The sequence below is a fragment of the Caenorhabditis remanei genome, chromosome II, assembly GCF_010183535.1.
Source record: "Caenorhabditis remanei strain PX506 chromosome II, whole genome shotgun sequence".
Classification (NCBI taxonomy): Eukaryota; Metazoa; Nematoda; class Chromadorea; order Rhabditida; family Rhabditidae; genus Caenorhabditis; species Caenorhabditis remanei.
In genome coordinates, this window is record NC_071329.1 from 7,670,453 (window position 1) to 7,682,919 (window position 12,467).

General features: G+C 39.3%; 5 protein-coding genes across 5 annotated transcripts; 2 read left to right on the forward strand and 3 right to left on the reverse strand.

The window, feature by feature from the left end:
- Window positions 1–1,108: 1,108 nt before the first annotated feature.
- Window positions 1,109–3,209, forward strand: GCK72_005158 (uncharacterized protein; the record flags this gene model as incomplete). Its single annotated transcript, XM_003116709.2, has 8 exons — window positions 1,109–1,199; window positions 1,247–1,538; window positions 1,853–2,176; window positions 2,226–2,533; window positions 2,581–2,676; window positions 2,722–2,782; window positions 2,830–2,909; window positions 2,959–3,209. 8 exons carry the CDS (start codon window positions 1,109–1,111, stop codon window positions 3,207–3,209), a joined length of 1,503 nt encoding a protein of 500 aa, XP_003116757.2.
- A 297-nt stretch (window positions 3,210–3,506) lies between these two features.
- GCK72_005159 (uncharacterized protein) lies at window positions 3,507–6,036 on the reverse strand (the record flags this gene model as incomplete). Its single annotated transcript, XM_003117172.2, has 6 exons — window positions 3,507–3,919; window positions 3,964–4,663; window positions 4,710–4,969; window positions 5,019–5,511; window positions 5,560–5,862; window positions 5,917–6,036. The coding sequence occupies 6 exons, from the start codon at window positions 6,034–6,036 to the stop codon at window positions 3,507–3,509; spliced, it is 2,289 nt and encodes a 762-aa protein (XP_003117220.2).
- Window positions 6,037–6,438: 402 nt separating this feature from the next.
- Window positions 6,439–7,286, forward strand: GCK72_005160 (uncharacterized protein; the record flags this gene model as incomplete). The annotated part of the gene is made up of 3 exons (XM_003117389.2): window positions 6,439–6,508; window positions 6,556–6,668; window positions 6,717–7,286. 3 exons carry the CDS (start codon window positions 6,439–6,441, stop codon window positions 7,284–7,286), a joined length of 753 nt encoding a protein of 250 aa, XP_003117437.2.
- Window positions 7,287–7,608: 322 nt separating this feature from the next.
- GCK72_005161 (uncharacterized protein) lies at window positions 7,609–10,783 on the reverse strand (the record flags this gene model as incomplete). The annotated part of the gene is made up of 5 exons (XM_053725061.1): window positions 7,609–7,833; window positions 7,880–8,542; window positions 8,619–8,913; window positions 9,300–9,443; window positions 10,626–10,783. The coding sequence occupies 5 exons, from the start codon at window positions 10,781–10,783 to the stop codon at window positions 7,609–7,611; spliced, it is 1,485 nt and encodes a 494-aa protein (XP_053589255.1).
- Window positions 10,784–11,778: 995 nt separating this feature from the next.
- On the reverse strand, window positions 11,779–12,180 carry GCK72_005162 (uncharacterized protein; the record flags this gene model as incomplete). The annotated part of the gene is made up of 1 exon (XM_003117153.2): window positions 11,779–12,180. The coding sequence occupies one exon, from the start codon at window positions 12,178–12,180 to the stop codon at window positions 11,779–11,781; it is 402 nt and encodes a 133-aa protein (XP_003117201.2).
- Window positions 12,181–12,467: the final 287 nt, after the last annotated feature.

Genomic DNA, 12,467 nt, shown 5'->3' on the forward strand with positions numbered 1-12,467 from the left:
ACCACACTATTTCTCGTCTCTCGCTCTTCCTCATTGTTTTCCTATCTTCTTTTCCCATTTCTGTCACTTTCTCTTCTCAACCCTCCATTGCGTTTTTTTCATTTTTTTTTTCGTTCTCTCTCCAACTATTTCTCTTCATTTTTTCTCAATCAAATTGAGCCTCTCTTCTCTTCTTTTTTTCTTCTGTGAGCGAGTGAGTGTATTTGCCACGAATGTGTGTCCTCCTCATTTCGCATTCGTTCTTTTTTCGCCTTCTCCCACTTTTTTTCTACATTCTTCTGCTCTGATAGATTTATCGATCATTTTTATTCTATTTCACATTTTTTCTGGGATTTTCAAACTATATTTATCGATTCTTGCCTGAATGAAGTGGCACCACTCATTTAGGAAATTGTTTCATACTGTGCACAGCTGTGTACAGCTAATTTTAGTTTGTTCCGTTATCGAACTACTTCTACACTCTGAACGTCCTAACTCGTGCTTTTTGACACGTTCTACAAAATTTGTTGATAAAACGAAAAGTTTAGTACTTTGGCCCCTCACTCATCGATATCAGACCACTTTTCTATCTCTCTCCGCTTGGTTTTTTCCTCAATTTTCGGTCCAACTTCGTAATGAAATATCAGATTAGCTGGCTGCGAACAGCTGTCGATTATGTTCAACGATGCAAAATAACACTTTAATTTCAATTTAAAAATCAACACAAAGTGTCTCTTTCACATCTTCAAAAAAATGTCGGTCGAGCTTTCGTAGTTAATTTAAAATGCGACGATACATCAACGAACAGTTTTTTCGTGATGCGATGATAAAGATAAGTCTGTTCAAAAGACTGAACATTCAATCCATTCATTGATAAAAGACATAAATCTTGCGAACTGGGCGGAACTTTTCTATTCACTCGAAGATATGTCTTTTTTGTTCGTTTTTTTCTATACTTATGTTCAGTCAGCATATCCTTTCTATCTATAATCGAACCTTTCCTTTCAACACAACAAATCGAACTATTGAACTTTATTTCCGGTCTATTGATTGTTTGATTTACCTTCGCTTATTCTATTTTTTTCATAAACAATCGTTATAAATATTCTTCCATTATTCAGGTGTCGAGATGGATGCTCTGAGGGCGGGTACGGCGCTCTGTCAGATTTGTGAACGAGAATTCAACGAAGAAAACGATTTGATTCCACGAATTTTGACAGGTATTTTTTCCATTTCAGAATCTTCAGCATCTTCACCCGATTTTCAGAATGCGGGCACACTCTGTGCACAGAATGCATCACGAAAATTTGCAGTGGTGGCAAAAACGTCGTATGCCCGTTTGACAGAATTTCGACGATAGTTCCAGAAGGAGATGCCAAAAAACTCAAGAAAAACTTCACAATACTACAAATGAAAGAAGAGGAAAAGTTTCGAAAATGGCAGATAATGTCGACGAAACGAGATAAGAAAACGAGACGAAACGATGGAACTTGTGACGAGAATCCAGCGCATCGAGCGGCGAATTACTGTAAAAGTTGTGATGCCGACTTGTGTGATGAGTAAGTAAAACTGAGTGTTTTGTATTTGTTCTTCTCAACATTCTCAGTATTTTCCTTAAAAGCCAGTTTTCATTTAAAAAATTCCAAATTCACAGCTACTTTTTGTAACGAAAGAAGAATACATTTGTCTTTTTCAAGTAAAAGAAAAAGCTCTATAATCCTTTCTCTCAAAATAAAAAGTTTTCGCTTTTTCTCACATTCAGTTGTTGGTGATCATCGCCAACGAAGCCAATTGACAGTTTGCAATGCTTTTTATCTCAAAATAAGACAAAGATTCATTTTCAAATTTTAGAAACTAACCTCACAATTTTCAGATGCTGGGATTGGGTTCATTCTTTGACAATTCTTGCTCATCACGAAAAAACAATGATGTTCGATAAACCAATTGAATCACCCGATTGTCAGTTTCACATTGGAGAGAAAGCTGCGTTCGTGTGCAAAGTGGAATCATGCAAAAAGCTTCAGACACGCTTGATGTGTCACGTATGTTTCCGCGAAAAGAATAACTATCACTTCAATCATGGATATGTCCCACTCCAATCAGAAGTCGCTGAAATGCGGCAAAAAATTTTACAATCGATGAAAGTGGCAGAGGGAAAGGAAGTTCTAATTCTGAAGAATATTGAGAAACTTCAAGAGTAAGTGGATTTTTGAAACAAAATATATTCAAAAATTCGAATTTTTCAGCGCAATCACTACATACTCATTCCTCGGGTCTCCTTATCGTGATAAAATGCTAGAACTGAAAAGATTCCGATATTTCGCACCGGAGACAGACGAATTGATTGCATCAAAAATGAAAGTGGCCATCGAGGAGAGAATCGATCGACTACATCAAAGAATTGCAAATCAGAAAGCCGATGTCGACTGGATTCGGAAAAATAAAGCTGGTTTAGAGAGGTTGATGGCGATGCCAAACAGTAAACTAGTCGAGTTGAGATGGGAAGTTGATATGACAATTGAGAGAATCGAAAAAGCATCTGTTAAGCATCCAAGTGAGTTTTTCTTGCTTCTTTCTGAGATACCCCGAATATGATTTCAGAAGCATTAGCGTCTTGTGCTAATTGCATAGTCCATGTACCTTCCTCGAACCCTCTGAGAATTGAAGTGAAACCGGCGTATCGATTGGAAATTCGAGGTATAGATGTGCCATCTCATATTTAATTCATCTTTCAATTTCCAGACAATTCGAATGCGACAATGAACTTTCTTGATCAAAAAAGTGTTCTCGTCTCTAGTAAAAAGTTGGTTTAAAAACTATTTCGATCATATAGCAATTTCTAAATTTCAGTAACGTCCGTCGCTACAAAAATCATTTCTTTCGAATCATCGAACAAACTGAAGACATAAAAGTCTGTTCAGAAGGGTTGAGTGAGTTCATTGCATTTAAAAGAGCTATGTAATCAGTATTCAATTTCAGGTTTAATAATTGTTGTTGATCCGTTCAATGGAGATCACGACAGACAATGCAGTGCACTCGAACTTCTTGAGAATGCCCCCGCGTATGAAAATATCGTCGTCGGATTGACTCCATTCAACTTCCAAGCTGTTTCAACATTTCTTGCCAAACTTGTAGATATTGGAGATAAGGATCCAAGAGTACGTATCGTGTATATAAATGATCCAGAGACAGACGTCGAGAAGATGGTCGATTTCTCGATGGATAAATGATCATGTGAATATGATGCACCCGTTTTCTCTTGTAAATTAATTGTACGGTTCAAAAGATGATCTTTCCTACTTTGTAATGTTCCCATTGCATTCAAAATTTGGCTGGTTTAATTAGAATTTTGTAATAAAAAATGTTATATTATGTTTTTATCGTAAGGTGGCATTTTAAAAAGTTCAACACAAAAATAAAACAAAAGGTAACAAAACAACAACGAGAACAAAAAACGGGTAATGCTGAACAATGAATAGGGGAGAGGATACCATTAAAAACAAGGAAACTACCGTGTATCGATGAGATTACTTCGTGACCTTTCCATCAAGTTGAGCCTTCAGGTGGTTGGCTCCTTTCGAGGTGTATCCATCCAAATGTTTTCGGTTGATTGACGCCTTCAGCTTCTCGACTACTTTAGGTCCTCCAACTTGAAGCATTTTCAGAAGAATATGACATCCTCTGTTACATGTAACCCATGAACCGATCTGTTGTTTTGTGAGTCCTTCTGCAAGAGCAACCGACAATCGTTCATCTTCTGGTAGAGCCGAATCACATCGCATAATAGCCGAAAGTACAAAGTTTCCAGATGGATGTTCGATAATGTGGAAACCTTCTTGGTCCATTGGCACGAAGTCCTTTTTGGCAAGCTCAACAATAGCTTCGTTGCAGCTTTTGCGCGCTTCTGATGGAACTTGTCGGTCGAAAAGATCGTAGCTAGCTGAAAAAAAAGAAGTAAACCTGATATAATTTTTTTGAACTTACATGTTGTCTCGAGACAAGCAGCAACAAACTTATGTTTGTTAGCTTCGAAGACAAGTTCCTCGAAGTTAGCAGCCAAATATGGATACAAGTTCTCGGTAATTGCAGCATACAGTTGTCCGTATCTGTCTGCCTGTGTCTTCTTCGAGTGTGGATTACTATCTCCTTCGGCGAGGAATGCAATTTCTCTTCTGTCAATTCCTCTGGCGTCTCTTGGATGCACCAAATAGTGGATAACCTTCTCTCCCCAATCGTCTTCGATCAACTTTTTCATCTCATTTGCCAACTCTGACACAATAACTTTGTTCAACAAAACTGTATCGTCGACAGTGTCGAAGAGAGCTTGAAGAACACGATGACCATAGTGTTCCATTGCTGCTTTAACGGACAAATCTTTGAAATTCTTGACAATCAGCTTTCTCTCTTTCACTGGAGCGAACCAGATTAATTTGATAGCAAGTCTGGCACCGTCTGGGGTATGGATGAACTCGGGGATCTTGTCTTTCAGTGAATCAAGAAGATTTACTTTCTTCTCTTCGTCACAATTCTCGAAAAAGTCGAGCATAAGTTTGTGGAGAATGGAGAGTCGAAGAGTTTCTTTCTCGTTGACTGCTCCAATGATCTCGTCTAAATGCTTCAGGATAACAGTCTTTTTCTCAGGTTTTTCGGCAAGGATCTCTGTCAATGATCGGATGTTTTCCTCCTGAAAAGTTCAAAGTAAATAAATGTGAAGATGGAACAACTCTTACTCTGAAGAGAATGAACTCTTTTCCGTAGAATTCAGTGATGATGTTATAACGTTGGTGAGCGTTGGCGAAGTCGTTGTAAGCGTACTCAAGAACCTCGGCGGCGTGCTTGATTCTGAGAAAAGTTGGAGCATGACCACGGAATGCGTTGATGATAAGATCACGTTGTTCTTTGGTGCCATTTTTCAACATTTTCTTGACAAAGAATTTGGAGTAAACATTCTTCGACATTCTCACAATTTCTGGTGTGAGTTCATTGAACACTGAAGAACGTAAATAATTAGAATACTTTTCTTTTCAAACTTCACTCACAATTGTTGATAATTCCTTCACGTTCAGTGGCAACAAGACACTCAATAACTCTGCTTGTGTCGTGAGCATAAATCAACTTGGAAGCGTGTCCTTTAACAAGTCCATAAAGCTCGTGAATAGCTTCATCTTTCTCAGATTTCGGTGTTTTTCCCATTCTGATCTTTTCCCAGAGAACTTTGCACTTCTGAGCACGTTCCCCTTCAGGCTTTCGTTTCAGCTTTAGTTCTCTGAGGAATTGTTTTCTCTCCTTTCTTGGCATATTCAAAAGTTGCTCTTTTACTGATTTTGTGACTTGAATTGGCGTTCTCTTTCTCTTCAGTTTTGGAACATCGACGAGAGATTCATCTGCACCAGTTTGCTCGTCTACCGACTCCAAGTTATCTTCCTCAGCTGGTTCAGCAACAACTGCCTTTTTGGTGCTGACCTTGAGTTTCTTCTTTGGTGGGGCAACTGATTCCTCTTCATCAACAACTTTTACCGTCTTTGGCAGCTTCTAGAAAAAAAAACGTTTTGAAATCGAACGCAAAAATCATTTACAAACCTTGACTTTCTTGTCCAGTGGAGATCTGAGGATTCCTCTGCCGGGAGAAGCTTTTGATGGCTCAATTTGAAGATCATGTACACGTTTGTCGAAAACTTTAACGTGCTCTAGTTCTCCAGAGAACAACACCTTCTTGGACTTCTTTTTTGGAGCTGGTTGACTTCCGAACGAGGATTCCGAGCATAACGAATCACGAGTTCCGTCGTTATCAAAAATTGATGTCGAAGAGTTCTTTACTTGCTTCTCCAATGCTTCTTTGACAGCTTTGTTGACTTGGCTTTTCAGCGCAGCCTTTTCTTCGATCTAAACAATGATAACAAGATGAATTTCTTTACCAGAAGCGCAAAAACTACACACCTTTACAATTCTCTTTCTGTCGATCTTGTTGAGCTTCAATCCTTTGGCCTTTTTCTCCAACACATTCTTCACCTTCTTCTTTCCCTTGAATTTTTTCTTCTTGTCGTCGATTTTCCCCATTTTTTACCCGGTTTACCTCTGAAAATGAAAACTCTTGTTGCCAATGAAAGATTTAGCTTTTTAATAAGTAGTTACCGAAAGGTTTTAGCGGGAGCAAAATTACAATCAAACAAAATTGCGAAAAAATGCAAAAAAAAGAAAAAGATAAATTAAAGGCGCACAGGCGTGTCTAACTTCTCCACGACCTCTTACACTCTCTCCTCGTCGTCGCTGCGAGACCCGTCAGCCGTCGTCTCTCCCCCGTAAATCGACACAAAGAAATCATCATTTGAATTTTTCCTCTCAAAGTTTCATTTCCTTCATTATTTTCGTTGTCAGTTGACTATTTCTATTTCTAATTTTTTGTCAGTTGAAATAGAACTTCAAGCAGTTAATCTCGTAAATATAGTGAAGTATTTTCAGATGAGTTCCATTGGTACCGGCTACGATCTCGCTGCCTCGACATTCTCTCCAGACGGAAGAATTTTCCAAGGTTTGTCGGGCATTCATTCAAAATGAGAAACAATATTTTCCTTTCAGTCGAGTATGCTCAAAAAGCTGTTGACAATGCGGGAACAATGATCGCGATTCGAGGAAAGAACGGAATTGTGATGGTTGCTGACAAAGTGATATCCTCAAAGCTTTACACTGACGTATGTAATTTCTTTAAAGGCTTCCGTTCTAAGAGTTGCTTTTTTCAGAATGCCAACCCAAGAATGTTCAATGTCAACGATAACGTTGGTGTCGGAGTCTCCGGGAATTACCCAGATGGATTTTCATTGAAGAACTACGCCTATGGAGAAGCTATGAAGTGGCTCAAGGATTACCGTGAGCCAATGCCAGTGCAAAACATTGCTAACGCTGTTGCTGAATACATTCATATCCATACTCTTGGTATCAGTCGTCCATTCGGAGCAGGGGCTTATTTCATCTCCTGGAACAAACAAACGGGTGGTCGCTTATTCCTTGTCGAGCCCTCCGGTCTCAACTACGAATACAAGGCTTGGGCTGTTGGAAAGCATCGTCAAGCCGCTAAGGCTGAAATCGAAAAGCTCAAAATCGATGAGCTTGATGTACAGCAGTTGGTGAAAGAAGCCGCTCGAATCATCATGGCTGTCCGTGATGAGAACAAGGACAAGAACGTTCAAATCGAAATGGGATGGGTTGGAGAGCACACAGATGGAAAGTACGAAGAAGTGCCTTCAGAGGTTGTTGCCGCTGCTGAAGAGTGGGCAACCGCCAAACTCGACGAGGACGATATGGAAGATTGAATACTTCTTGTGTATTTATTCACAGTTTTAATTTATTATCACCTTTCCCATCTCTGCCCTGGTACACTTCTTGAGCTCGACGAATCCAACTATAGATTTTCAAACAGATTCATCGACTTCAAGAAGTCTTTCTTGCATCCGGATGTGTTTTAACTTTATCTGTTCATTTTTTTTCGTTTCCCGGTATTATTCAACTTTTTCTTTTCAATACAGTCTCAGATGAACAAAAATAATGTTTTATGCAAAAAAGTTGTTCGCTGGGGGAAAGATAACCCGTCCCGAATTATGGCGTTATGTACAAAAATTCTAAAACAAAAGTTATTCAAGCAGCAACAGCTTGAATCGCATCCTCGATGATGACACTTTTCCCGCTTTTCTGCTTCTCAAGACACTCAAATACAGCATCTCGGAGGTGCCTGTAGGTTCTCGTAAGCTCTCCCATTCCAGTCTTCAATCCGTTTGAAACGTAAGCAATGGTTATTTCGTCATCCAAATCCATCATTATAGTGCTTCCACCGTAGCCAGGATGTCCGACGAGCCACTTTTTCTGCAAGGAAACATTTTTATTTCAGAATGATCACATCAAAACATACACCGCTCATCGGATGCCTCTCATACATAAATCCGTGTCCTTTGGGTAACGGAGTCATCACAACTTCATCGATTCCTTCAACTTGAGGAACACGGAACTTCGAAAGAAGTTCTTTCGAGAAAAGCTTCCCTTGCTGAACCAAAGAAAACAATCTTGCCAGATCTCTCGATTTTGTGATTCCGAGAGCAGCAACTTGTTCCATCGCATGAAGTGTCGGGTTGTTGAATGTGTTCACATCCTGTTCCAATTTAAACCAAGTTGGGTTCGCGGTGACTTTTTTAGCAATCGAGTTTGGAGTACGCAAGTTTAAAACTGCCAACACTATCAAAACACGTGGATCATGAACAATTTCACGGAAAAGATGGAGTGTTGAAGGCATCGAAAGACGAGAAACAGTGTGTTCTTCACTTGGTGGAAGACCAATATGGAAATCAATTCCATGCACATCTGCGACTTCTTCCTTGAAAAAACGTCCAACTGAGCGACCTTTTGGATCTGCTCGACGAACGATTTGATCAACAATCCATCCATAAGTGATTGCATGGTAACCAGATTTGGTTCCAGGTTCCCAGTTTGGTTTCTGTGATGCAATTACTTCACTCATTTTATCAAAATCATTTGCGTCTTCGATGGTGATTGGCATGTCGAGAGCAGCGAGGCCGGCCTGGAAAATTTTGATAATATTAATTGATAATAACCTGTTTGGATTATAGTTTGAATTAAAGAGCTTATTGACCTACCCTATGTGACATCAGCCAATCTATGGTGATGTTTTCCTTCCCATTTTGTGCAAATTCAGGCCAAATCTTGCTCATTTTATCATCATAACTGATATATCCTCGATCCACCAGAATCGCCACACAAACTGCTCCAACAGCTTTAGTGGTACTGAAAACCACTGTCCTGGTATCAGGAGTCCATTTTCTTCCAGATGCCTTGTCAGCATACCCTCCTTGAAGATCAACAATCACTCGATTCTTATGGTATACTGTAATTGAAGCACCTTCTCGTTCCCAACCGTCGGCGAAGTTTCGTCTGAAAACAAACCAAGGATGAATAGGGAAAAAATGGGAGAATGACAAGTTGTTTACACTGTATTCACTATTCTTCATTTGCTTTTCTTTTCTTTATTCTCACTTTCTTCGTTTTCAGAAAGAGAAAAGGACGGAGACGCAGAATGTTTGAGTATAATTGGGTGTGGAATAAAGAGAGATAGTATGTAAAAGCAATACAACCGACCTTGGACAGTCGATGGAAAAGTGGCTATGCAAATGGCGGAAAAGGGGAAGATGGGAAAGAAAACTTATTAGATTTCAGAGAAAGATTTCCAATAGAAAAGAGCGTAGTTTAAAGATTGGCCTGGTTGAATTCGATTCTTTAAAGCCTAGAGATTTCTAAACCATTTAAATATTCAGACTCACCTGAAAATCTTCTCCACCTTCTCATAACCAGGAGCCACGTGTCCAACGAGGTTGTCGAGATGCATTCCGCCGCCTTCAATGAGAATTGAAAGAGTGTCAACTGTGGTCGCCAACACAAGCCACGCCCCCGATACTGCGAGAATACTGTAAATTTGGAAATAATGGGATGGGGGAGAGAATTGGAAGGAAAAGGGCGGAGTGGAAGAAGGATGACTAGTTTCCCCACTCTCAAGGTCACGCATTCTGAAATGATGCTTAATGAAGGGCTATTGTTGGGTTGGCGTCCCTTTTTGCTATTATTCTTTGCCACCTTTTTTCATTTCATTTCAGAGAGAAGAATCAGAACAATACATTGTAAAAACGATAGAATAAAAAGAAGAAAGAAAGCGAAGGTCAGCTGAATAAGGGGAGAGGGAAAAGGGAAATTACATATGATGCGTGTATGTCTTTTTGACCAATTAGTCAGTCTCTTCTAATCATATCTTCAATTTTAGTACATTTTACTTCTTTTGAGTTGGAAAAACAGGATACGATTTGACGGGAGTAGTAGGAATGGCGGGAAAGTGAGGGAGCAAAGATGAGGGAACCCTGGTTTTACTAGGTAGTTTTCTGGAGAAGCTAGATTTCGCTGAATATTGATCCCGAGAATTCCATTTCTCCAATCAAGTAAAGATTGGCTCCTCCTAACAAATTTTCAATCTCTTGTACTGGGACACACCTGAAAAGGGAGCAATAACACCTTCTGTCAGCACTTCATAATTTCTGAATTCTCGAGATAGAATTAGTCAGGAAAGAATAAGAGCTGCCCTGTTCAAATTTTTTCACCACATTCACGTCCCAGAACCACCCCATTTTCTCTCCAAAAACCTGAAGCTCTTGGTTATTCACATGACTATAACATGCCATAACCATGACGTTGAAGCCCAAAAAAAAAGAAAGGAGCCAAATGGTATGATTGACAGTTCGTTTTGTATTCTTATCAATGTGCAAACATAATACTCTGATAACAGTATGAAGTACTTCTCTAACTATGTGTATTTCTAACAGGACACAAAATAAATTTGAAAAAGGAAGAAGTACAGTGTGGTTTGGAATTAGAAAAGATGAGAGAATCTGGAAGCGAACTTAGCAAAGTATCAGATAGTCTGAAACATACATCAACATCTGTAACAAATAGTTTAACACATTCACTATTTAAAGCTAGAAAAAAGATAGACTTGGAGATAAAATCGAAAAATGAACATGTCTCAAAAAGCGTGAAAATGGATGCAAAAAGCAATGGGGACCAGGTGGTAAAATAGGTGAAAGTGACATAGAGATACTCACCTAACAATTCCGTAGATCAACAAACGTCGATGCAATGAACCCGTTTCCAGCAACAGCACGCCCCGTTTCTTCTCAACCATTTCCACCTCCGCTTCCTCCGTTTTCTCCACTACCTCCACCATCATCGACATATCGTCCTCTTCCGTCACCTCGATCATCACTCGTCTATTTTGAAAAAAATAACAATATTAGATTGAAAAAGAAGAAACACCTATAGTTTTCATAATCCGACACTGCTGGTTTCTGTGGCAAAAAGTTATGAGAGAAAGGAGGACAACAGTCCATTCCAATTATATTGTATCCGAAAAACCAGTTAGCCAGATCGAGGGGTTGAAAGAGAGACTTTGTGTACGGGTGGTTAGTTATTTGGTTGGAAAATATTTCAAAGTTTTAAAACAATCATTTGGTAATAATGGGAGGGCCAGAAGAGAAAACCAAGCAGCCTAGCAACCACTCTTCACCACAAAAAATGCGCCAAACTCAGTTTTCAAAAAATGGGAGAGAAGCAGAAGTAGGTGGAGCAAAAGCTAGAGAAACGAGGGTTTTTAAGGTAAATGGAGGCAGTACACAGAGATAAGAGAAAACGAGACGCATAGTCAACACCGAAGGAGAGAAAGAGCTCGTTATCAGCTGAATCAGACAACATAGTACAAGGGTTACAATTAGGGGAAATGAAGAGAGTGACGAAAAATGTGTTCGTTGCAATTTTAAGTTATAAAAGCAGTTTGGAATGAGTCAGAATGTGTTCAGAGATAACGAAACTGAAGTTGGTTGAAGTAATAAATGCAAAATTGCAGAAATAGAATTCATTCTATAAATACAAAGTTTCGAAAAGTATACTTTTGTAATGTTTGAATTTCACAACGGGAATGTTTCATAAGCTGGATCTCGGAACATTGCAAGAACTAACGGCATCTGGTTCTTTCTCTATTTGTCTTTGTATGGAAAAGGATTCTGACAGAAAGGGTGAACACATGTTTGGGAATTCGAGGATTGAAAGACGGGAATAATTTAGACATTTTATTGAGCAAGTTTCAAAAAATACACCGTAATTGGAAACAATGAATCTGACGAGATCAAAAAATGAACAGGAAATGAAAAATTATTAAGTTGAGCACCACAGTTAAAAAGTAAAAAGTAATTAGTATTATTATTATTGAGAAATCATTTGCTTGACCAATGCTGGATTGTAGAATGGGTTTGCAATGAGCTTCACTGGTTTGGAGAGTGGAGATCCAGATGATGTTGACTGGTGCTGCTTGACGTATTCCGGATCATAGAAAGGGTTCTTCACAAGATTGACTGGAGTTGTCACGCCAGAAGTTCTCGAAGATGAGAATCCAGAATCAGAGGTGCAGATAGGAGAAGATGCTGAAGAGCTCTCAACTGATCTCCAGTATTTGAAATCTTCTTGCTTCTCGATCATCATTTGAGCCATGAACCGGGAGTATTCGTCGAAAAACGCTTTCTCGAATGATGAGAGTCGGCGATTTCTAGGGAAATACTTGAAGAAGTAAAACGCCATAGAAGGGCAGGATGAAGTGGTCGATGACATGGTAGCGAATAGGTGAGGTAGAGAGTAGGAATATAGGGAACGGACTGTAAGAAGGCCAGAATGGGTAATAAGAACCTAATCTCCTGTCCTTATATACCCTTCCTAGACCTGTATGCCCCGCCCCTTCGCTCTGATAGTTTACAACTTTTCCCAGGAGCAAATGGGAGTATCCCAGAGAGCAGTGTTTTTACAGTTTAGGTAGATGTCGGTTGTAAATTATGATGGTCAGACAGATATCACGGGTTTCTCTTTAAAGTCATTCGAGTGAGAGGATGACAATAGAGCAA